Raw genomic sequence first — 25,018 nt, forward strand, 5'->3', positions numbered from 1 at the left:
CTTAATTAGCTTAATCTTTGAAAAAGTACACTTACCATTTGCAACTGTAGTAGCCATAACAAGATTCTTGTGGGGGAGTGTTTGGTGTGTAAAGACTGTCAACAGTAGACTTTAACCACTGTTGCTTTGTTTTTGTCATTGTCAATCATCATAAGGATAAGAGGTTAAGCAAGTAAAAAGCAGAGAATATCGTGTGACAACATGGAAAACAGTGCAACATAGTTTTGTCACTGTAAGCAGTTACATGTGTCACTAGCAACTGTTTCACAAATATCATATGTTACTATCAGTTGGGCAACACTAACTGGTTTCTGGTATCTACCTGTAAGTTCACATGGTGTCGCAACTCAGAAGACCAACTTTTATCTATTCACCGCTGATACAAGTCCCTATAGTCTCAATAATAGGTTTTTCAGTGTTTGGCAAGTACTGCAGTTGCATCTTCAGAATGAATGTTTTTTTCAAAGCAGAATAAGTAACAAGTGGGATGTGATTGGTGGAACAAGAGTGGGCTGCTATCCATCTGACAGGAAATACCATACAAAAGCTATGGCCTGTTCTATATAAGGCTTCATAAAAAGACAACAATGTTGTTAATATAATAGTGGGAAATGTAATTACACCCCCTTCCCACTTGAGAGAGGCAGAATATGCAGGCCCCATCTGGAGTTCACTCCTCACAGCCATGTACAGAAGCAGCAATCTAAGTGTCTTCATGTAGTGACTGACCACTTTGTTAAGTTTGTAACAGGCAAAGCCATTTGGATTCGAGGATTCCATTGTTGTTAACCACATCGGGAAATTAACTAATAGTAATAGTGTAGGGATCCCTTAAGTTTGACAACTTGGAAGGCACTTTTGCCTACCAAGAGTTGTATGAAGTCATCCATGGTTAACCTAGTACTGATGCTTTGTAGGCCAGTTGAGGCTGTACCTATTAAGCAGCCAAGTCAACGCAAAGACAAGTGTTTAACATTATTGATCTGCCCCGACAAGTTTTTAGTGATTTTCCTCGGTTGTACGGCAAATTCCAGAGTAGTTCGCCTTTTGCCTTTTGTTGGTTGGTAACATATTACATATTCAGCCGGAAGATGGCAACTGAAATGCTGGATTATTTCACATTCTACTCGATAGTCGGACTTCTGCTCTGGTCGTAGGAAAGTTGAGGAAAGGATACAGGGAAAAATGTCTGTTACCAGTCTTTGTGACCTGTGACTGCAGATAATACCAAGCCTGTTTCATGTCATTATCATTCGTCTTTCATGCCACGTGTGTGTGGTAGTTATGTTTATCTGATAGTTACATCCGGGTGAGTTAATATAGTACAGGATGATTGAGCCAGAGGTTTCTGCGAACTTCGCTTCGGTTGTGACAGTGAATTTGTGTGCTGTCTGCGGTTGACTTCTGTGGATGTGTTCATCACACAACAGTAATGTTTGCTCGTTTGTCATTTTATCCTACATTGTTATACAATGTTATAATGGAAAAAATTACTAGTCGCAATTGGTATGACAGAATTGACGATAATGTAATTTTGGGAGCGCTGCCATTTCGTGGAATGACAAACCAGGTGAGGACTTCTCACCTTGCTAATCAATTGAGGACGTACGTGTTGACCATCCGTTATAATTTTGTTAACATCGTGGGATATAAATTATGTAGTTAATCCAGTGGCGTTGTAGAACTGTCTTCCACTTCATATTCGTTACAGAAATACACTCATTGTAAGAAAGTTCTTAAAACCGTATCGAACTTCTCCAAGGTAATTTGTCATCGTATTATAAAGTTATACCGATCGTTAGTATCCTGTAGGATTATAGTTTATAATTTAATTTAAACTTTGTATGTCGGAATTTGTGTAATCGTCTTATATACAAATTTTCGTATAAGGAAGTTTGTAGGTCACACAAGGTTTGTGAAAATATATCATTTCTCTTAATTTACTTATTGTAAATGGAGAAAAATTGTTACTGTAGGTGTGTACAGTATAGAAATCATGAACCGTCTTTTACAATCCAAGGTCCAATCTTTTTCTTTTAAGTTTGGGAATCAGCAAATTGAGCTGTATGTAGGACTCTTTAAGGTTTACAGGTTATAGTCCAGTCATTTACAACTTACAGTATGCTTTTGCTCTTATTCAAACACACAGTCATTGGGAAATATCTGCATTTAACTTCATGGATTCTTTCATTCCCTTGACATTTAAGAGCCAGAATTGTACATATACCGAGTGTGAATGCATCTATTGGCATTCTTTGGTGGCTTCTAGAGGTCTGGTTATGAAATGTTAGCACATGAAAGTTGAAGTAGTTTATATTGGAAAATATACCTATTAAGAAATTTTTTGTATACTCCATATATTTATTTTGACACATTTCAGTTAATTTTGTATTGATATTTGAACCTCTAATGGCAGTGAAAATGTTGATTGTGGTATTCTGAGTTGTGATAGATGTGTTTTCTTCACCAGGGTTAGCAACATTTTATCACCATATTTGGAGTTAAATACCAGTATATTAACACCTAGGTTTGTGGCGAGTTGAAAACTATATGCTAGTTTATCTAGCATGAGACCGAGGGTGGGTTTTAGACGGGGTTACCAGGGATCTTCCTGGGGCCAAAAGTTGAAGAAGGAAGGGAACATAGCAAGTTTAAAAGTGACTTTATGTAATCATGTTTGATACCCAGTAGAAGTAAATATAGAAATGGATCACATGCAATGATCAATGTAAACAAAATTGATAAAACTGTATAAAGGTATTGAAGAATTTGAACAGAAAAAATTATGAATTTAACTTCATAACCAAAGGATGATCTTCCAGCTGATCCTCTTGACTTGTAAAGTAATACACTTCTTAGCATTCTGTTGTAATTTATCTTTGCAGCTTATTTATGAAGAGAATGTAAAGGCAGTAGTGTCGATGAACGAAGACTATGAGCTTTGGCTGTTTGCAAATGGCAAAAAAGTGAGTTTAATTTTGGGAACATTTTGTGGTTAGCAAATTGATTCACTGTCAGATGTTATGCTGAGGAGAGTGTCACTACCTTATTCAAGATACTCGAGTCACAGAAATATAATAGTTATCTTTGACATGAAGAAAGTGTCTTTACTGAAATTCAGTTTGCAGTTTGATTTGTTGTTTGTACTGAAAGGCATGAATTTCCAGTGAATTTGGTCAACTTTAAATATATTAATCTGTCCCATAGTCACTTGTGGAGCTGATTTTGCTACCCATAGACTTTTTCCTAATGTACATGTTATAAAAACAAAAATTTTCGTAAAGATAAAGCAATAGAGATCCGAGTAGCAGGCTTCTGTTGATATTATCTGTGAGGTATTTCTATAGCAAATTCTTAGCTTTGTGCTTAAGTGTAACATCTACTCTTTGTATCTAGGAGTGGGAAAGTAGAGGGGTGAAGTTCCTGCAGCTTCGTACGAGAGACATCTTTGAGGCGCCATGTCAGGAGAAGCTGAAGAAGGGTGTGAGTTTTATCAGCGAGATGGCTGAGTCAGGTGGCTCAGTGTACGTTCATTGCAAGGCTGGTCGTACGCGCAGTGCGACACTTGTGGGATGCTACCTCATGCAGGTAAAAATTGATGTCCTCATTCATGTAAACTGGAACGTAATTAAGTTACCACTTGCTTCTGTTTCAGTGGGAAGCCTTATAAGTGATGCATACATACCACTTCTATAAGTTGGTAACATGGCTGGCCAGCGTGTGTTGTTCCATATTTTACAGGCATTTTATTACTTTGCCTTCAAAATGGTTTCAGTGCTCTAGTTCTTATTTTTGGGGTTTCCTTTAGTTCCACGTTCTTGTACTTAACCCTGAACATGAAGGTTATATGTTACTCTGAAATATTGGTCTGTAATAAAAATATTACATGTTGCAGGAATCTTGAAGATCACGTTCTGTGGTATTATTGAATTCTGTCAGATTTGTTTAACATTTTAAGATGCCAGAAATTCAGCACAAGTAGACCCATAGATATTTTTCAGTTCTGCCCAGTAAATGAATTATCCGGTCATGTTTGAGTTGAATTCCATTTCCATTTAATCTGCAGGTCTTTTGTAAATGTAATTCACATCGTACATGTTTGACATCTAGAATCACAGACATTTCTGTAAGGACGTAACTTTCCAGAGGAACCACAGGTTATGATGAATACTCATTGCAATTATAACGTTTCTCATCACCTCCAAACAGTAACATTGTCGATTTTTTTTCCAGAAACATTGCTGGAAACCTGAACAAGCTGTCCATTATATACAGAATCGCCGTCCCCACATCCTGTTGCGCTCAAAACAATGGCAGGCCCTTCACACCTTTTGTGATAACAATGTGCCCAGATGACAGGAAAGGAGAGCAACTTCAGAATTATGGAATTATCTTGTCTTCACCACCTTTCTGATGATGGACAGGAGGCTATATTTATGTATATAAGGACAAGGTTTTCTTAATCAGTTTGAAGTTCTTTGACATGCAAAATTATGTTTATTATGTTACTGAAACTTTTATTATAAATAGGCAAGGTTTTTACATTTTGTAACTTTTAATGTGCAGTAAAATTTTATTAAGTAATGTTGTTTAATTTGAATAAATAACCTTTAATCTTGAACAGAGAGTTAGAAGAGGGAATGTGAAGAATCTATTACACAGTTTGAAAATAATATGATAATGGGAAGGCTGTTATTAAGGTTTTACAGCAAGAAGTTCTTTTAAGGGCTTGATCTGCTTTTCTTGAAATGTTTCTTAATATGTAGTGAGGCTAGAATAACTGAAAATTAACAACACTTTACTGTAGCCATTGTTTGAACACAGTACCCTGATGCCTGATTGTTTTTTTTTTAAATTTTTGACATTTCTTGAAAAATCACTATAATTACAAATACAGTTAAACAGGAGTGGAATTTGGTGTATTATTAATCAGTATTTAGAAGGAAATGGAAGTTTCATATTTGAATGACTATGTCTTTCCACTGTTAACTATGCCTACATAGTCCACTGTACTAAAAGTAAGATAAGATGCTTAAGACAGTCCATTATGTGGTGAAGTTAGCAACAGAAAATATGTATACAAATTAGCAGCCATACCTAATAGTTTCGAACACTTATAGAGAATCGCCTGAAGATGACCAGTCAAGGTCAAAATCTGTAGTGGATTTTTAATAAACACTGAAAATATAATAAAAAAATTCTTGTGCAGAGGAACTGTCAACCTAATATTAATATAGTTATAATGAAAGAATACTACAAAAGAACATGGATAATAACAAAAATAGAAATAATCTCCTGCATCACTAAGTAGCAACATGACATAACTCTGAACAGAGCCACATGAATCCCTTGCAGATATCTCACTACTTCTTAAATTTGTATTTTAATATTCTCCCATCTCTAAGTTTCCCAAATCCTGTGTTACAACTAAGTTGTGAAGAAGTATATTTAGTATGCTGTTGATTCAAACATACTAAAATTATATTACACCCAGACAATTATAAAATTTAAAATTTTCACAAGAGATTCGGTAGCAAGAGTGTGAATCATTGATCCACAGATACACTGCAATGTTGGTATTACCGTTGAGGACATGTAACTTCAATCATCCTTTGCCATTTGGAGTGTAATATGAGTTTGTTTTTAGAATAAAATTTGTTTACATTTCATAGATCCTTCATACACCTACGCCATAGATGTAAAATATGTCATAATAAAATACAGTATAATAGGCTAAACAGAAAGTTTTCACAACTATTTACAGACATATCTGATATAATACACTATTACGGTAAAGTATTTACATCAAGGAAACTTCACCATTATTAAATGTATTCACAAAAATTGTCAATTATTGTTTAAAGCACATTCATCTACATTGTAGAACGCGACAGATAAATTTGTAAAAGTTAATAATAGCAAATGAAATAATTTTAATTAACAATATATGTTTCTTAGCTTCCGTTTTAGTATAAGACAACTTAAACACTTCCACCAGATTGGCACACGTGCACAATACATTCGTTCCATGTTGTTTTTGTGAAGTTCACAGATAACATTCAATTCGTTTGTGAACGCACGTCGGCTTCTACTTTGCTTCGGATTGTGGGTATATTCTGTTTCGCGCCATCTAAAAGGACGCGGTGGACGCCATTGTAAAGTCGAATTGGGAAGGTGTCTTTAAGCGGAATAATGTCTGGTATGTAAAGTTATTTGTTTACAGTTTGGAACATTCTGTTTGTAGTGACAGATGTGAAGAGTGTCTAGGATTATTGAAGTTTCTGTGTAGTTGGTCGTATAATAGACCGTGCTTTAACTGTACCGGCACAATGAAGGATGTATAGTAGTATGTATAGAAGTTTGGTCGTCATGTGGGATATTTGAATCAATGGAACGTAACTGTTCCACCAAAAATGTAATGAATATTTTTAAATCTAGTTTTGAACATTGTATACTTTGCTGTTGAAATACGTAGTCAACGACATGGCGCCTACTTGTTTTATTTTAACCGATTGTGCGCATGGAGGGTTGAATTGGTTCCGAGGTCGGCGTAAATCTAGAAGCCAAACATTTGGTGTATATTTGTATTCAATAATACGCGGTAAGGTGATTAACGTGTTGTTAATTGCGTAGATTTTAGTCGCTATAAATCTTCCAGGTGTTTCGCATATTTAATTTGAATGCTCGTTAGCATGCTTTTGTTCTGATACTACGTTCTTGTATAGTCTAAGCATGGCGCATAACACGTGTGTTCCAAGATTTATCTCATTGAAAGAAGCTGTATTAGATGAGAGAGGAGGCTAGGGCTCGAGTTTGGGCTGTTACGCCATAGTAGTAGTAGTATTAGATGAGCATTTCCATGGAAATCCAGTTGATTTACTAACATTTCAAAATTGTTGGTTTTGAAAGTTATGGCATGTCTGCCCAGACGTTTCATTGTGAATTAAGGATTAGATTTTGTGCATTTTTTCCCCATATTCAGTGCAACTCCTGTTGTTTTTTTAAATTTGTGAAGTCTTTAGTTGTGGAAATTTTGAGACTCCTGCCATAATTAATTTATTTGTTGGGTAACTGTGACATTGTTTGGCTTTAATTGCACACAAAATGATGCTGTTACACATGTAAAATCATAATCACATTGTCCAGAAATTTAGATTCTGTAATGGTTGTCAGATTGGCAGAGTATCAGCTGCCCGGGGAAGTTTCTGTATAATGCAGGCGTAATTGACTGCCTTCACCATCCTCATTAGCTTATTGAAAAGTAAATGTAATGGCATGTTGCTTGTGTTCAGATGTGTTCTTTGTTTCAGATCTCAGAACGTCTAGCACACCTCCTGTAAGTATAAGTGGTTCTGTATAGATAACTTCACTTAGGAATAAGAATGCTGTCAGCTGGTCTTTTACGCCATATTTAACCATTTCTTAGTGTCCTAGTAGTATGCACATAAGTTGTGACACAACTATAACAAATGTCAACTTGAAAACCATTAATTTTTATGTCCCAGATAACATAGAGAGTTTGAATTTGTTGGGCATTCTTACTTATTGGTATTTGTTCATCACATTCCAGAAAACAAAAATTTTTGTGGGTCGCTTACCAGACGAGGCTCAAGCTCAGGACTTGCGACATCTGTTTGAGCAGTATGGCATTGTGACGGAATGCGACATTCTGAACCGCTATGGCTTTGTGCACATGAAGACGGAGGAGATGGCCGTTAGAGCTATTAAGGAGCTGAACAATGCAGAATTTATGGGTGTGCAGATCAGCGTGGAGGTAATTGAGATCAGTTCTTACTATTTTGTTTTAGGTAATCTATTAACTTTAAAGGTTTGTGGATATGCCCTACATCTGAGCTTAACAGGTTACTGGATCAAATTCGTATTTAACTGTGAGTACATTACATTTTGTTATCTCTACAATTGTGTGGTAGTATTATAGTTTACATCAGTTTTGAGCATACTCAAAAGTGGATATGGGTAATCCCAGCCTCGCTTGCCATCACTTTTTATCGAGCCAAAAGGTTTTTTTAATATTGTTTATTTCACAGCTGTAATTTATTTATGTGTGAAGGTGTTCTGTTTTTACCCTCGACAGATCAGTACTCATACCTGCATAACTGTTTTTACCATCCATGGTTGGGTTCAGTGACGACAGAACAGCACTTTCCTGCAGTATAATTTGTTTTGTGCCAACCAATTTTTGGCTTTGTTTAGTTGATCATTGCTGTAGCCTCGATTTTGGGCTTCATTTTATCAAACCGCCACTGATAATTTATGTGTAGCATCACATTTTCTTGATTTTAAGATGCAGTTTTCTCACATTTTAAAATGTCTGAAATTGGGGTGCATCTTACAATACACGCCATCTTGAAATCGAGGAAATACGATATTATAGCTTGTGTGTAGGTGTGTGTGTATTGGTACTTTCAGGTAAGTTCAGGGAATAAAGTTCTTTCATAAGTCATGGACATTGTAATAGGCCTTTTTGGATTTGTTACATATTTGTGTTTCTATGATTGCTTTATTGTTTATAGTGTCTTGGAAATGTTACAGCAATCAACAGGGAAAAAGAGTGGCAGAGGTGGTGGACGAGGGGGTTTTGGCCCAATGCGAGGACGTGGCGGCATGAGAGGAATGGGACGTGCCCCCCCGTATATGAGAGATGGCCGAGGGGACTATGATAGAAGGCCAGGCCTGCCTCCACCTAGTATGAGGAATGGCTACTATGACAATTATGATCGAGGCTACGACAACTACTACCCGTCGCGTGGACCTCCGCCAGTCATGGCTTCTCGCGACAGGTGAATTGTCTGTTGTCTTCTTTTTCCTAATAAAACTGTGTATTCTGAAGTGACCTTTGTGACTTGCTTTTGAATCGCAGGGGCTTCGACGTTTTTGACAGAGAACCAGAAAGGCGCTCTTACCCAGACATGATGCGGACCCCATACGAGCGCCGATCCTTTTCTGATGTTGGCCGCAGTCCTTACGACCGCCCGTCAATGCCACCGGTACCCTCCTTTGAGCGCCGCACTGACTACGGTGGTGCCCGCATCTCCACAGACATCTACCGCAGAAGAACACCTCCACCATCTTCAAGTTATGGGGCCGGAGGGTAAGTGCGGCATATGTGGATTTTAGTGGATGTGCTTTCTCATTTGAAGTTGCAGTGTTGGGTTGTAATATTTTATATGAAAGGACAGAAATTGGTAGATATGAAAGTGTTATTTCTTGGGACAGTTCTTCCTCTACCCTCTCTTTTATGGGAGGAAGATGTTTTCATATTAAAATCTGTGTGGTTTAGTTTTGCCTGAAAGTGCAACGTGGTTACGTACATTGTATTGGGTCAGAAGTGATTGAAGTGGATAAATTGTGATGGTAAGGTTACTGGAAATGTAATGTTTTGAGACATGCATTTGTCAGTACCTTTTTTTGTTTTTTCAGGTTTGTAATTGTGTTTGATTTTTTTCCAATTGTCATTTGTGAATGTAAAAAATATTTCCTGTTTTTTAATGAAAGTATAAATGAAAATACCTTGTCTGAAGGTGATGATAAATGTAAACTGCCGAGGGAGGACTGTGCCATTCAGTTTGCTTGAAATGGAATTTGCTTCTGCGGAAGCCTTCGTTCCTTACGTCGTATATGACATGATCATTATGATAGACTTACTTGCAATATTCACGTTACATCAACCCTTTGTTTTATTATGTAGTGCATGGTATTCTATAATTGAATTTTATCTTAAATTAATGTAAATGTGGAATTTTATAGTGCTGAGTGTACTTTCACAGATATGATCGAGATGGCTTGGACCCGTATGGACCACCTGCAAGACGGTAAGTGTTGTTCCACTCTTACCACATTTTGTACTTTATGCACTGGGCTAGTGAGTTTGTCCTTTTGTTACACATGGTGAGTTGGAAATATGTTGTGGGGATAGTCTGTCTGTCTGTCCGTCCGTCCTGTCTCACGTTGGATAGATCAGATCTCTGTTGTGTTGTATCAAACGTGACAAGGATACATTTTCGTAGCGAGCTGCTTTTCGCTGCTGCCTGGCGGACAGTGAACAAGGTACAGTTTATAGGAAATAATTTTATTCAGTACTTTGTCTCTTCCTCATCAATGCGGGTTATTAGTTTATTCACCTACCACCGTTAACAAGATGTGCAAGATATTGTGTAGCCACCCTCGTTTCCAAAATTGTCCTGTTCATCTCTTTACTAAAAAAATTACTTTCACCTGTGTTCTGACGTCTGCTATGATGGATTTTCTGTCACACACAATACATTCTGTTAAAGAATGACGTATTAGCGCGTTTTTAAAGACCGCTTGAGCACGGATGCCCATTTCAGTTCTGATTTTCTCTACCAGTATGCATGGAAATAATACTGGGTAACATTTTTATTTTATTGCGATCGGTCAGACAAATTTTTTTTCTCCTTTGATCAAAATTTATACTTTCAGAGGATATCATTTGCACATACACCTCATTGCAGCATTTTTAATTCAAAGAATTGAAATTTTGTAGACAATCTATAGAGAATATTTCCTTCTTTGTAGCCCTGTTAGATATTGTTATTTTTGGTTGAATTTCAGGAAAGTTTGAACACTCATTGTTGTGTTCGCTGTGTTACAGAGCGGACACCATTTTCCTTTAGACATCGGCTGATTACTCTAAATTATCTCATTTTAAGATGATGTGATTTATACAACATTATGTACCCTTTGTTGTAATATTTCACATCATTGTTTATTGATGTTTATAATAAGTTACGGGTTTAGCATGAATGAGAAATGAACGAAGTTATACGAGTGTTTTTTTCTGTTTTGTTACATTGTATATTCAGGTTACATGTGTTTGGGAAATATGGTTACTGGATGTAGGTGATATTGCTGTGTTACTTGCAAGGCATGGGAGAATAATATTAAAATGAAGTTGCAATGATTTTGAGCTGGCTTATGAATGGGCTTTTGTTTCAACTGTGTTGAACCTTAGGTTGTAAAATATTTGAACTGATACTGTGATATTAACTGGTTTTAAAATAGAATATAATACTTATCTTTACCTCTGCACTGCCCTCCTTTTTCAAAATGTGAAGTTCTCTAGTTGTTTGTGGGCCTGCAGTAATTTTGAAGTCCGTAGTTCGGGATAAAGGAAAGAATAATTTGGGACAGTCATAACAAAAATGCCAGTCTGAAGATTGTCAATAAACGTGTGATATCATTGATTTTCTTCTGAACATTCTGATATGTAGGGAAGGAGATAATTTAAATTCTTTAAAAGTTTCAGCTTACGGTAGTGTGACAGAAACAAGTTGTGAATCTATCTTTTAATTCTTATGAAGTGAATTATATCTTTGGCTCCTATTCATCTTCATGTCGTTGCTTAGGCACATAGACATCATAATAATAATAAAGTTGTTTAATTTTCACTTTCTTTGCTGACCGGGGAAAGTACGGAACTAAAATAATTCAGGCCATTTTTCTATTCTATTTATTTTTTATTGTTTTGTTAGTGTGCACCAGTCCGTGTCTTGCATGCGTGCCTTCTTCACTGAGTGATACATTGGCACTTGTTTTATTTCTGTGCTTGAGACACACTTGTGAGCCAGGCCAAGACACCCACAATTGGACAGATACTGACTATAAAATATGGACTCTTATGTAACTGTTGATGCCGTCACCTCCCACAAATTACTCCCCTTCCAAGTATTCAGTTACATAACCCTTGGTGTTGAAATTATGTAATTTTTACCACATCTTGCATTTTGGAATGTTTAAATTACCCATTTCTTTAATGCCTGCAGGAATCTACTCTACATTCATTTGTATTATTTGCTTATGAAGGTCTTTTGTACATTGTCATGTCATTTTTAAACCATGTTATCATTACCAGCTGAGAGTACTGTTGACAAAGATTGAGACTTGATTTATCCATCTCGTATCACACGTCGATGCTGAACGTAAATGTGCGTTTTCCTGAATCAGGTAATAAGGAAAATACTGAAGGACTAAGAAACCTAGGCCCAGTGTCGTGATTTTGATAAGATTTCTGTGAACATTTAAAGTGGTTTGGTATAAAAGGAATGCATTATTTAACTCATGTGCATAAAAGTTCAAAAACTGCTGGTCATTTGAATTTAATTGCATGTTTTATGGGTCTGATCTAGTTGTGTGTGAAGTTGGCTTGGCTGGAGATGGGTTTTGAAGTTCCGAGTGTGGCTTTATATTGGCTGCGGCCAGTGTGTGCATGCTGGAGAAATTATTTTGTTGGTGGTGGGTTACCTCGAGAAGCAGCTAGTGTGACATACAGTGGCAGTATCTATATTTTGCAAATTGAGAGGATGACTGGTGCATTATTATCTTCATTTAAAGGAAAGTAGATAAAAGTACATTGCTTTTATTAAAATCTAACATGACTCCCACACAATTTATATGCCTAAATATAGGAAACAAAATATGGTTTCAGATTCTTGCTTTTTATTTTTCAATTTTGACCCTAAACAATACGAATGTTTCTAAAGTCAGATTTTATGTAATGTTCTTGAATTATACCAAATGCAGATTTTGATTGTATCTTGAATTTGATTGCTTTTTAGTATTGAAATGTGAATGAAGAGGAATAAGTAAGATATTATCTTGTTCTCTCCATTGCCAAACCAGAAAATATTATTTAAGTTAGGTTGGTAATAAAAAAATATCAATTACATGAAATTAAGACTGGTATATCAGGATTTGGTGAAATGGAGTTGTACTATCTATCATTTACTGCATGTATCATGTTCATCGAAATACCACGTTCATTGTCTGAAGTTTCTCCATAAATCTGTGCGTCATATTCAAGGATTTCATGTTGGTAGCACAGAGTGCATTGCGGGAGAATGCAGATGTAAACTTAGCAACATTGTTTTTTGAGATGCCATTAGCTTGATCTTCAGAACTCCCCCTTTTTCTGCAGGAGGGAGTGAGTGAGTGTTCGGGTGTACTGTCAATCTGCAAAACAGCCCTTGACATTGGCACACTATTTAATCATTTGTAAAAGGTGTCTCATGCTGAAGATTGGTGTCTTCTGGGTTGTGTCATGTAGTCTGGTAGATGTCCGCCACCGTTTTATAGGCCATGCTGCCTCTGTCATCAGGGCGATGAACTACCAGATTACATGGCGCAACAACCCAGAAGACAGCAATCTACAGACTCAACCGCTGTGAAAACCTCAAATCCTACGTTTCTCATGCTGTTATGGTCAGCTGTAATTATTTTGTCGACATTGGTTTGACTTATAGCAAAGCAGGTACACACTGTTCATACTGTGTGTAACACAGTGTTGATACTGAGCAGTTAACGTCTTTCCCTCCTGGTCACCGATTAGGAAGATGCCAGGATGATCGATGGGGACAAATGTTGCTGTTTGAATGCATGAAATAGAACAGCTGTTGTCATTTACTGTGTATGAGAAACTAATGCATTGTGAGAAGCAGAACAAATTGGGAATTACACCTTAGCAAAACAGCGCCAAGGCTTGAGAAGAAAAAGTTTCTTGTACAAAGTAGCAATTGATGGTGGACCTGCGAAGTGTGGCTCGTTAACAGAACCTACATTACTGAATATTGTAGTTGAGTGGTTACCTCTCCTTTGTGTTTTGAATGTATCAGGTCCTAATCTTGGCCTGGAGGCCTGCTGTCATGGCGGGTTTTCCGCAGTCCTTCCAGTTTAATATTGGGGCAGTACCTTACGGTAGGCAATGGCCACGTCGTTTCCAGGTTATCCATTTATGAATTTTCTTACAGTTTGAGTATAAAAGATGTAAATGAATGAAAGGGTTATTAAACAAGCAGTAAAATGCAAAATAATATGCACTTCTAAATGATAATATTGCATGATAAGTTAGGAGAGTCACCATTCTTGTGTGCATTAATGTCTGGTTCTGAGAGGCTTTGTTTCTGTGAGGGAACAATGGAAGTGTTAATAAAATGTAAAGTTTGCCCATCTGTCAACAAGTGCAGTAGATCTACCTGTTGTGGTGAAGAAAGGGACAGGAATGCATGTTGAAGGCTGCAACAGCGAACTGCTGCTAAGAACGTGCAGGAATAAAGAAAAGCATGATGATGATGATGCTTGAATAACGAGAAGTGAACGTCTTTGCTGTGAGAGGGCGATTGACTTTTGTGTTCCCACTCTGCTTTCGTAGCTTGTTCAAGACTTTTATGCTCCTGATATTTCCTGGCTGTTCAGTCAGACTAGGGAAGATTTTAAAGTTTGATTAAGAGTTAATTTTCTGCAAGTGCTCAATTTGTTGCATTCTTTTTTGATACATGGTTTGATGATTTTAACCAGTACTGCCAATATCCCCCATTTGCTGCATATTGAGATTTACATTTGGGTAGATGCGTGTACTTTGTTGGTTGCGTTGCGGAGAGAGTAGGATAATTCCCATTAAGGACGCTTTGCATTTTATATTTGACAGGTATTTTGAAATACAAATCTAGGTGCAGGTGGTTGACATATTCATGTTTTGATTCTAGGGCCTTTCTACCTGGGGTGGGGGTGAGTTTTGTATTAATGAGTCGTCTGTTGCATGATTAATGTAGGTCAGTTGGACTCTTGAATCCAGAATAAGCGGTCCTGAAGCTGTTATTGTTGATAATGTACCAGGAACTGTACATTTTCATGTGCCTTCCCTTCTGGCTAGAAATGCGAAAACAATTGAAGCAACATTGATTTTGAAGGTCATTTTACCTTCGTAGAAGATGTCAAGGCGGAATTGCTACAGGGTACATGAATTTGTTCAGAACTATGAAAGCCATGTGTAAATTTCCGGAGTTCACTAGCCCTCCCCTTATGGAATGTTCTGCTTTTCAGGTTGTCTGTAAACTCTCGATTATCCAGGATCAATAATATGAAGGAGTGGGATGGGGCTTATTTTTTATGGTTTAAGTGCACATAAATTTACAAGGTTCAGTTATTTGGCATGTTTCAAGATATGTTCATATGCTCTTACATTTGAAGTAGAAGTAGGTTAGGTGCGGATTGAATGTATCTGAAGTGAACAGTGGTGTGTTTGGTATGTTTGGAGCTCTCTGTCAACCTAGGAACCTTTATAGTGGCAGTAAGGTAATCGAGAGACATTGGTTCAAGACCTAGACAATTTACCCACGGATAATCGAGAGTTTCTTTAGGAATAGGGCATGACAGTTCGTAAGATGGTGTTGGCGTCTCACAAAAATGCCACTGTCGTTAGATAATGTAGAAGTGAATGAAAAGCTTTTGAAGGGCTTGCCTTGGTTGCATTCTGAGATGTTGGGTAATTTAAACATGTGGTTCCCATAGTTTGTGCGCCAAGTTTGATTTTTTTTAATGGTAGTTGCAGTTAATTGCTTATTAGAATTTTAATACAGGAGATGGGTTATTAGTAATGTCTGTTGGTTTTCATTACAGCCATTTTACAAGTGGTATTAGCACATTCTGTAAGGCGTACATGTTGCCTAGTAAACGGCGATGTGAGTTGCGTGCGATTGTTAAATAACAGTTCTGCGTGTTGTCTTTGTTGTGCCGTAGCTACCTCGCGCCTTCACCCCTCGATCGTGACATGCCGCCGCCACGTCGGTTCTAGATGAGCGATTGTGTGCGTCTCTTCGGCGTAGCGATGTAAGAAGTGCGGACGGCGCTCACTTGGAAGGTGTCATCGGTACAAAACACTTGTGCGGAGATGTCTTAACTTTTACTCTTCACCATTTTATTTTCGATTAGATATTAATTTAGCATAGACACTTGGCTTGAGAGAATAATTTGAAAACAAGATAATGACAATGAAATGTGGTTGGCGTGCACATCCAAGTGTGAGTAGTGGTCCGTGATTAATGAAATGTTACACGTAGCTTAATGAAAGATGTGAGTAAAACCGTGTCACTTGTTCTTTGCTCTGTGTTGTCAGCATTGCGCGGTCATTGTAGATTGTCTATAAACATAACTTACTTGTGTTTTGAAGTAATAATGTGATTGGTAAATCTTCATTTAGCTTCTGCGAGTAAAACAATGGCAGGTGTTGAGCAATCTGCCCCGTTTCCTCCATTTTGATTTGTGTATTTTCTTTTTTTTACTCACATTTAATTTGTAGACCTTAGTCTTCCATTTATTGTATGTGTAGTAATCTCACAGCATCGTCCTTCATTGTAATCAGCATATGAATAAATACATTTTCCATGGAACTCGCGTGAGTTTGAAATAACGATCCTAACGTACGCGCGATGGGAGGAGACATTCCCTTTCCATTATGTGACGTGAAGGGCAATAAATTTTCCAAGGAATTACTTATACTATGAGCGTAATTTTGTGCACACACTTCAAGAGACTTATAATACACCATTGCTCTCTTCTACAAACCTTGCTGTTTTCCGTTATAGAATAATTAATTTCAACATCACGGAGAATGTCTTCATTTGTGGTTGTATGTAAGGTAAGATCTGTGGTTCATGATCTGTTAATGTAACTCAATCCCTTTGCTAAGTTCCTTCAGTCATACCTGTTCTATCTTAGGAAAACTTATTGTATTACACGTTGTAAAGCATGACTTATGTTCTCTGTGAATAATTACCACATTGTAACGCAAGCTGTCATTCTTTCGGTATACCAGACGATGCATTGCTCGTGTGTTGTTTTGAATAACATTCAGCCCCAGAGTTAAAAGTATGCTAAACAATATTGGGATTGTTCCATTTGCTTTTTGTACATTGCTGGAGCTTTTGCAACTGTTGACGGAGCATTAAATCGTTCACTTCTTCGTATCACTGAGACGTGCCTACATCATTCAGGTGTGGAGACTGGCTGGCTGATCCATGGTTTCTTCAGTCACTCCTGTCGTTTTTGATAATTCCTTCAAACTTCCAATCAGTCTGTGTCTTGGTGTTCACTGCTATGGGGTCATCATTGCTCTTGGACAAATGTGTGCTGGAATTGTACATTTCCTTTGGGAGGGAGGGGTTTTGAGATCTTTGCATTGTCTTAATAGCTTGAAAATCGATAATGGCAGTTATATCGGAATATTTACGCGGATGTGTGTTTGTGATGATGACAAGGACCAGGGTTAGTGAATCAGCCATACTTCATTCTTGATGGAGTAATGACCATTAGAGTTTCATATCAATTATCCTTGTAATTCTTGTACTTTTGGCTACATTTTTGATTAAATTTTATTCATTACTGTGAAAGCACAGATGTCATCTCATTTTGTACCATCTGAAGTAACACTTCAGTTAAGTGTGATAAGTTGGTGACTCGTTTCCAAAACCACGGTGTGGATTTTAATTACGTTTTTGCTCGAAGCAGTTTATACTTGAACGTAAGATTAAATTCAGTCTGGCGGGCCACTGTAATGCATACTGATTAAAGGGTCGGTCTTTGTGCCAAAACAGGTTTATGATGTTTAGTGCTTATTTTAAATATTTTGGCAGATGGATTTGCAGATCAGTGAACTGCATTTTTGTTTACATCTGTCAAAAATGCTTTGTTTGTGATATTTCAATTTTAATGTCACTGGTGCCTCCGTCTTCAGGGCTGTACTTTGAAATGTTGGTACCCACGTAGAAGTCCACATTACATCACAGCGTAGGAAACTGCCATTGACATCTCTTTACCATGAGAATCTTAACTCTGAAGTGTTGGTAACGTTTTTCTGACCAAATGTTCCTACCATGTGAAAGTGATTTTGCAACTTCACTGGACCTGGACATTCTGATTGCTGCTGTGAACAAAAATGTTCAGAAGAATTTAATTGTTTTGTTACACTGGCTGATATCAGGCAGAAAGTTGAAGCAAGCATCTTGGACTGCCTCGTGGACCACCTGAAGGAACTTGCCATACTTTTCACAGTCACTGTGCTTAAAAAAGAAGATTCTGGTTAGCAACCTGATTCTCAAGTTTCGGTTTTATACTTTTGCTACTTTACCAAAGAAATGGTGACCATGTGAGAGCATCTATTCTGTTCAATACGAGACTGTGCTTTCTCTGTAAAAACATTTCTTCACAACCTTTAATATTTATATCGTGTTTAAATGGAGAGGAATACTTGTCATTGTAGGTATTTGACACACAACTTGCAAGTACCGTCTGTTTTTTGGAATATGCGTATAATGGAAGCTTGAAGGTAAGGTCTGGGAGTTTTGATATGTGTTCGTGTAGGTATTGCGTTGTGTGTGTCTGGTGTTGCTCTGTGTGTGGGGTACATATTACTTGCTTTGCACACTTTATATGCACCTGATTCACTGATGTCTGAAATATGGTGTAAAGTTTACATGCCTGTTTTATGTCCTAAATACATGATCAAGGGATACAGAAGGTTGGGTTTTATTGTTCGGAAGTGGAGAACGGTGATTTGGTGTTGGTAGATATAGGGCCAGTATTGTGCATTTGTGAACAAGTTCCTTTTGGTGCTGGATGTGACCAAGTGTTTGCCACATAATTTCTTTTGAATATTGTATAAGAATTTTGTGGTTGGCTGTGAAGGAGTTCAGATTCTTCATTCACAAGTGGCTGGTGATTCGTCACGTTTATGGCGTTATGCGAATGTCATTTCTTTTTGTGCATAAAATGAACGAATGCTTTCTGCAGGTTTCACCTTTTGTACATGGGTTTTTAATGAGATTGTATGAGAAGCAGTTTACACTGCAGGTTTATCAGATTTTGTTTTAGTCTGTGTTTGCCTATTACGTGGCTGTTCATAATAAGTCTTGACAAACTGCGATTTCATTAATCATGTATTTTTTAGTAGAAGTCATCCTGTTAATGTGGGTCAACTCAAATGTTAAAGAGTCTTTGTACTTTGAAAATAAGATAAAGATGTACCAGAAATAGCAGGTTCTAATGAAATAGTTGCATTAACTTCATTATGAAACTGAAGTTTATTAAGCAGTGAACATGTTAAGTGTATGCTTACAACTTGAATGAACCTTTCAGCACACCGTATCGCTGCTGTACAGTACACTGCATTCTGTTGAAATGGTTGCAACACTGCATAGTGGTGGCATGCTGTCTGCTTGTTCAGACATGCTTATGCATTATTAAGTAATTCAGTTTTATATTGAAGAGACATCCCCATTGTCATTTCTTTTACAGTTTATAGCAGGTATTTCCTAAGATATAAATCTCAGAAAGGCAGGAATACTGTTATTCCCATGATCAATAACCGGATTGACTGAATGAAACCATGGATATATTCAAGCAGAGTAAAACTCCCAGCAGAAGCCATGCTTAGAATCGACATGAGTGTACATTCAGGTACAAATTACTTATGATGGATCACATGATGAGCAGAATTCCGTATGCCCTACATTCATATTAGGCACAAAAGCGTAATAAAGCCATTAGCAGAGTACTCAATTCTACCATAGTACCTGATTTAGTGCTTTACAGAGAGACTTAAATTCTGCATTCATTGCTCATGGGTGAATTTTTTGATCAGAAATCGATATTTGGAGGTGGATATAAAATAAAAGTTGAAGTCTGAACCTTGGTTTCAGTAAACTTTGCGTTAGAATTGCAGCTATACTACTACTTCGTGCCACATTTTACTCCCTCTTACTGAATGGTGATCATACATGTGCCTTGCTATTCTTATTGCAAATGGATAGGTATATGCCCCATTGGGAGTTCCTAAAGGACTTATTCCTTTGCTTAAATCGTAATGAGTTTATTTTAGATCTAAGGTTCTTGAATCGTTACTTCCACCGGCCTCGACAAGGACTTCAAGCCCCAACTTGTAACAGCAGTATCGACATCGCCACATCGACACAAGGGACATATTATTTCACAAAAATTAAGTTCGCTGTGACTGCCACCCACCCGATCAAGATTGGGGACATTAAACAAGAAGAAAATGTTCGTAATATGGGTGAAAAGTCAGGTAAAAGTAACTTATTCTATGCTGCGGGGCTACCGTGGGTGGGTTCTGTTGTGTTATGTTTGTGGGTCTGTGCGACCAAAAGTACTTCCAAACTGAACAAGACTGTATTTACTGAAGCGAATCACCTGATATCCTATGCTCAGTTGATAACTGATTCTGAAATTAAATTTTTTTCTCATCAGATATAATTAAGCATACTCCAATAGGAATGTAATTTACCATACCGTGAAGATTGGTATTACGCCGATGTACCAGCTGCAAAACTTGCGTTGCTCAAAATGAGTACATGGAATGTTGGACTACTTTCTTTGGTAAAAAAAAAACTCGGCCTTTCACATAAAGCGAAAATATACTCATTGGTCGTAATGCGCTGTTCGGCTTATTAAACACGATAAATGTAGTATTTTTTTAAGTTTTGCAATGTGTAGTTCCATTGTCATAATAAATTTCTTTCAGTATAAGTAATTGCAGTTTGTTTCTTTTCAGAATGAGCTCTTCGTATTGGTGAATATCCTAACAGTCCTTGTGGTATCATGGAAGTCCACTACTGTTTAGGTTGGTACTGTTGCATCTACAAGTTAAATCTTCGTAAAATTTTGGTTGCCCTCAGAGATGGATGAATGTCAGCACTCCATTGGACAAAAATATTGCAAGAAGTTGGAGGTTACCAGGTTACTTTTTTTTTTTTTTTTAGTGTTGTCCTGTCGAGCTTTCAATATAAGATGCTGTACTTGAAGCTAATTGTGGGTAGGTCCAAACACGTGCCCTCTTTAGTTCATTCTCTGTGTAAGTCATGGTCTGTAATTAATGCGGATTGTGATTTTTTTTAGCATATATGCCACACATTCTTCACACTTTGATGGGAGTTCTTATTTATCTCCTGGTATCTTAACGTGCATCTGCTTTATCTGTAACTCATTGAGATTAAACTGCTAACCCAGGGCATTCTAAATTAAGCCTTATTCCTAAAATATTCTGAGTTTGCTGATTCTGTGGGGTGTGTTTAAACACAAGTAATTGGACTGGGATCATAGAAATTTAAAATTGAGTAACTGGGGAATATTAAATGGTGACTGCACTGTGACAAGAAATATAGTTTAAAGACAGGTTTCTTTCAATTTAAGTTCCATGTCAGTCCAGATGGTAGTCTCAGGGAAATTGAAAATTTTATTTAAATTTAGTCACGAAAGCTAAACTGGCATTCTGTAATTGTGGTGATCTGGGTTTCTACATTATGTAGACATGTAGGTGGTTACCATCATTATGAAAGGACCTGCCATTTCCATCTTTATCCTAAAGATAGAGATGTCAGGTGTCTCCAAAGCATTATTAATTCTGGTTTCACAATTTACATTTTTCACTACTACGGAAATGTAATTTCTTCAGTAGAACATTCGTATTTGCTTGTACTTTTGTTCATCTTTGTGCTTTAGTAATAACATGAAAGTGGAAGTGTATGCCATAATTTCATTGTTTGTGTTATCTTGGCATAAAGAGCATGTTTAATATATTTGTACTTTTATAATGTATCTTGCTTTTATGTGAAAACATTGAAGATTGGGCCAACTAAAACAGTAAGAATGCGTGTTTTTATATCTTGGGCGTGTAATGAGAATGGTTTGAATATGTTGGCTTTGGAGGAAGACCAAGCAAGGCATTCTGGAAAATTTTCATTGCTTATGTAACATCATGAAATTGATTTTAATTCTATGCAGATCACAAACTTCTTTGTGATCTCTTTTCTTTGGTCTTTGCAGTTGAATGTTGCGTTGGAACTTTGAAATAGGCCAAGCCCCTTCATCCCCAATTCTTTCCTGTTGTATATCATACTAAAATCTTATAACACTAAGTAATCTGTGTACAGATAACAGCATAATTAAAGATGCATACCGACCGATGTTGTGAAATGTCAGTAATAAAATACAGGTAAACCTTGATTTACTCGCGGGGATGCGTTCCTGGATGTAAATCAATGGGAAGTCAATGACGCGTTCCCGGCACCCAAACATTGACGACTTAAGTTCCTCAAAAATTGACTTCGCCTTATCCGTGATAGCAATTTCAGTCAAGGGAATGTTTTTTTTATTCTTGTCATCCACCCATAACAACAGTAATTTCTCCATTCTTTCTAAAAGTTTACTTCTGCTATAACTCATTTGCGTTGCACTCACTCTCGTAGCCTGTTGCATTGACTGTTTTATTTTATATGAATTTTTCATTATGGTAGTCTCAGTGGAAGGAGGCAACTTCATACTTCTGCACACATTACGACGGGTATCAATCGCCACCTATTCTACGAATTACGTCCATCTTATCTTCTAATGCAATAGACCTACGCAACTTTTTAGCAACACATTCACTTCTCTTACCAGACATGGTGGCTCTTCTTAAATTTATAAATATGAAACAGTTGCTACTGCAGAATATTGGTCGAACAACAACACAAATATGTTTAGCACACAATTTTCAGCACATTCAATGTGTCAACAAGAAACGAACTGAGCGCATTTATGAGGCTGAACGCAAATGACTCACCGTGAAGAGTGACCAATGCTCACGTGACTTGCGCAATGTTGGCGGATTTTTAGGAGATTATCTCTCAACTGCTTAGCAATGAGTGCAGAGGTGACTGTATTTATAATTTTTATTGAAAATCAGCGATGTAAGAATTACGATTTAGTATAAGAAACATTGTAAAACGTTATAAATAATAGTAAAATATATTTTTTTCACTTTTTGACTTGCTCGTTTCAAAAGCGATGTTATTCTGAATCGGCGCAAATCGAGGTTTACCTGTATTTATCATTCCTGTGATATTCATTAATAACTCATTTTCTGTAAAGGACAATAAGTGATATGAGATCAGAATGTTGTCTTTGTTTGCACCTAATTTTCAATATTTTAAACAGTTCACAAAGTTTCCATGACATTTGATATGAATATTATGCCATTGTAGGCCACTGCACTTTTGTACTAAGTAATTTTCAACGATTGGTAATTAGAACGTGGCAGACACTCTAACTTGTGAATAATGGATAACTTTAGTGCCACTTAATTTTAGGTCCTGAAATAATTTATAGCAACAGATATTTTGAAAATATAGAAGTTTTTATAAGGTAAAGTGATTTTACAGCCATGCAAAATATGTATTTGGATGATGAGTAATGAATCGGTGGAGCTGGGAATTTGATATTTGGCATGGTGACATGATTATAAGCACACCCACTTCATCTGTAATGTCTTCCATGTTTAAAAATATTGGGAATGAAAAACTTTGAGGTTATGCCAGAGAAATGTAACATACACTTCTTTACTCTGGTAATATGTTCTATCCAAGAAGAAAAATAATTGAAATTTCATACAGGGATGTCATTGTATGACTATGCAGAAGTCCAGTATGCTAGGTTTCTCATGAGCTAAATTGACCTTTTTTTTTAAAAAAAAATAAATAAATTTACATAACCTAATATGATATTAACAGCAAGATTTGTGTGTTAGGAAGTCAGCTTTATTCTAACCAGAACTCTGTCCTTTTCTTGATCTCCCTTTCAGTCTAACCTTTGTGTTGTATCTCTTTCTATTTTATAACCTACTAATTGATTAATCTTGTGGTAATGAATGTAAAAGCAATATAGTGGAAACACAAGGTTAGACTAATGGTATGTAACTTTTACAGGGCCGTTCACTGAGGTTAAGACGGCAGTGCATTCATGACAAATGTGATCTAAGAGGTACTGGAACCACTTTCAAAGTGAGTATGGTATACATGTGACCTCAGGCGTTCCTGGACGAAGGAATATTCAAAAATCTTCACAATCAGGAAAATGGGGCAACTATTTCATTGATAGTTTATCACTACCATGCTTACGTCTCGCCTTAAAACAGTATTGCTGGGGAGTGCCTGGCAAAACAAGTCAGTTTTATCCCCATTGTCAGTCTTCAGTTCATGTCCTTTACTAAGAGATGATTGCCTAATCAGCCATTCTTTTCTCACATGTTTCTGAAAATGTTTTGTTATTTACGTTTTGCAGACATCCATTTTAAGTTCTGAAGTCATCTTTACCATGCTTAAGACCTCTTCCATTCTTTTAAGCAAAAGACGTAGAATTCCAGAGCACATTGTCTCCAGAAGCTACTTGTAAAAATTAAAGTGATTTTGTTTTTCAGTCCACGAGTATATTTCCTAGAACTACAGTGCATATCAAAAACCACTTAATAACAGCTTTTACGTTTAATTTTTTTTTGTTTCCATTGCCACATTAGGCAGATTTCCTGTTTATTGTAATTTTGTGTTAAATCTATGTTTTATCAGGATATGGGTTTATATTTTCATGCAGGTTTTACTGTACTAAGATTCCACTTCATTTAGGAAACTGTGCTCATCATTTTCCATGTCATTCAGAATAAATGTTATCCTTCCACTCCAAGAGAAGTCTTCACCCTTTCAAGGAAGGTCAAATGATATTTTTAGCTCTCCTCCAAAGCCAACTGCGTTCACACCCTCTTCATTTGAGCACATACAATTTTTGCATTAAATATTTAAATTTGTATCCATTATTTCTTCCCCATATTCAAGCTCAAGTTATGCCAGTGTTCCAAATGCCATAGCGTTATATTCAAACTAATCATACTACAGTCAATATGTTCTATAAAGGAAGGTAGATCATGATATACCATATATATGGCTGTTTTTGTGAATATATTTAATGTCTAAAAGGGTGAATGCAAAACTGACCAAGTGCTGCTGTATTAATATAATTTGGAATACAATCAGTCATGAATTGGTCTTTAATAAGCAGCATAACTCGTTTAAGAACAGTTTCTGCTGTTTTATACAGTATAGACAATTCTTACAAACTACTTTGTGTGTTTGGTTTTCAGAGTAAGTTTTGGTGTGTCAACCCTCCATTTGTCGATGTGTTGCAGGCTGATTGCCAATTTTTTTCTCTCTTTAGTATCACAAAATTAGGATTTCTTATATACAAATGAATGATAGGAAAGGAATGTATTGTGTATGTTTTGTGGCTACTTTGTATGCATATTCTTACTGACTTGTATTTATACATTTTTCACTTTTTAATTAAACAGCTGTAAAATAGCTAATAAAATATTATTTTGTATTTGCAC

General features: G+C 36.7%; 2 protein-coding genes and 1 long non-coding RNA gene across 6 annotated transcripts; all 3 read left to right on the forward strand.

Annotated features, from left to right (window-relative positions):
• The first annotated feature begins 1,315 nt into the window (after positions 1 to 1,315).
• Positions 1,316 to 4,584, forward strand: PTPMT1 (protein tyrosine phosphatase, mitochondrial 1). Its single transcript, XM_022086830.1, has 4 exons — positions 1,316 to 1,570; positions 2,886 to 2,966; positions 3,397 to 3,588; positions 4,234 to 4,584. Exons 1-4 carry the CDS (start codon positions 1,433 to 1,435, stop codon positions 4,354 to 4,356), a joined length of 534 nt encoding a protein of 177 aa, XP_021942522.1. The 5' UTR covers positions 1,316 to 1,432; the 3' UTR covers positions 4,357 to 4,584.
• A 1,468-nt stretch (positions 4,585 to 6,052) lies between these two features.
• Positions 6,053 to 16,202, forward strand: LOC110841348 (uncharacterized). 3 transcript variants are annotated; one of them, XM_087359594.1, is made up of 7 exons: positions 6,053 to 6,199; positions 7,311 to 7,336; positions 7,571 to 7,774; positions 8,554 to 8,801; positions 8,852 to 9,112; positions 9,789 to 9,833; positions 15,553 to 16,202. In XM_087359594.1, exons 1-7 carry the CDS (start codon positions 6,193 to 6,195, stop codon positions 15,605 to 15,607), a joined length of 846 nt encoding a protein of 281 aa, XP_087215720.1. In that variant the 5' UTR covers positions 6,053 to 6,192; the 3' UTR covers positions 15,608 to 16,202. The 3 variants fall into 3 exon arrangements, with proteins under 3 accessions (XP_087215720.1, XP_021942508.2, XP_021942509.2); XM_022086816.2 differs by lacking the exon at positions 6,053 to 6,199 and adding an exon at positions 6,461 to 6,601; XM_022086817.2 differs by lacking the exon at positions 6,053 to 6,199 and adding an exon at positions 6,463 to 6,601 and having other exon boundaries at positions 8,882 to 9,112.
• A 139-nt stretch (positions 16,203 to 16,341) lies between these two features.
• LOC147871997 (uncharacterized) lies at positions 16,342 to 25,011 on the forward strand. 2 transcript variants are annotated; one of them, XR_015538085.1, is made up of 3 exons: positions 16,342 to 19,891; positions 20,378 to 20,562; positions 23,568 to 25,011. It is a non-coding gene; the product is annotated as an uncharacterized LOC147871997 (long non-coding RNA). The 2 variants fall into 2 exon arrangements; XR_015538086.1 differs by having other exon boundaries at positions 20,378 to 20,446.
• The last annotated feature ends 7 nt before the right edge of the window (positions 25,012 to 25,018 follow it).

The sequence above is a fragment of the Zootermopsis nevadensis genome, unplaced genomic scaffold (assembly GCF_977971745.1).
Source record: "Zootermopsis nevadensis isolate Lab colony 2312 unplaced genomic scaffold, Znev_1.0 Znev_ptg000032l, whole genome shotgun sequence".
NCBI classification, from domain to species: domain Eukaryota; kingdom Metazoa; phylum Arthropoda; class Insecta; order Blattodea; family Termopsidae; genus Zootermopsis; species Zootermopsis nevadensis.

Bases quoted from the DNA above. Each gene is read 5' to 3' on its own strand.
- PTPMT1 (XM_022086830.1), top strand. From the start codon at position 1,433: ATGTTTGCTCGTTTGTCATTTTATCCTACATTGTTATACAATGTTATA. The intron at 1,571-2,885 runs GTGAGGACTTCT...TTATCTTTGCAG, and splicing joins TTCGTGGAATGACAAACCAG to CTTATTTATGAAGAGAATGT. The intron at 3,589-4,233 runs GTAAAAATTGAT...TTTTTTTTCCAG, and splicing joins TGGGATGCTACCTCATGCAG to AAACATTGCTGGAAACCTGA.
- LOC110841348 (XM_022086816.2), top strand. From the start codon at position 6,484: ATGGCGCCTACTTGTTTTATTTTAACCGATTGTGCGCATGGAGGGTTG. The intron at 7,337-7,570 runs GTAAGTATAAGT...ATCACATTCCAG, and splicing joins GAACGTCTAGCACACCTCCT to AAAACAAAAATTTTTGTGGG. The intron at 7,775-8,553 runs GTAATTGAGATC...GAAATGTTACAG, and splicing joins GTGTGCAGATCAGCGTGGAG to CAATCAACAGGGAAAAAGAG.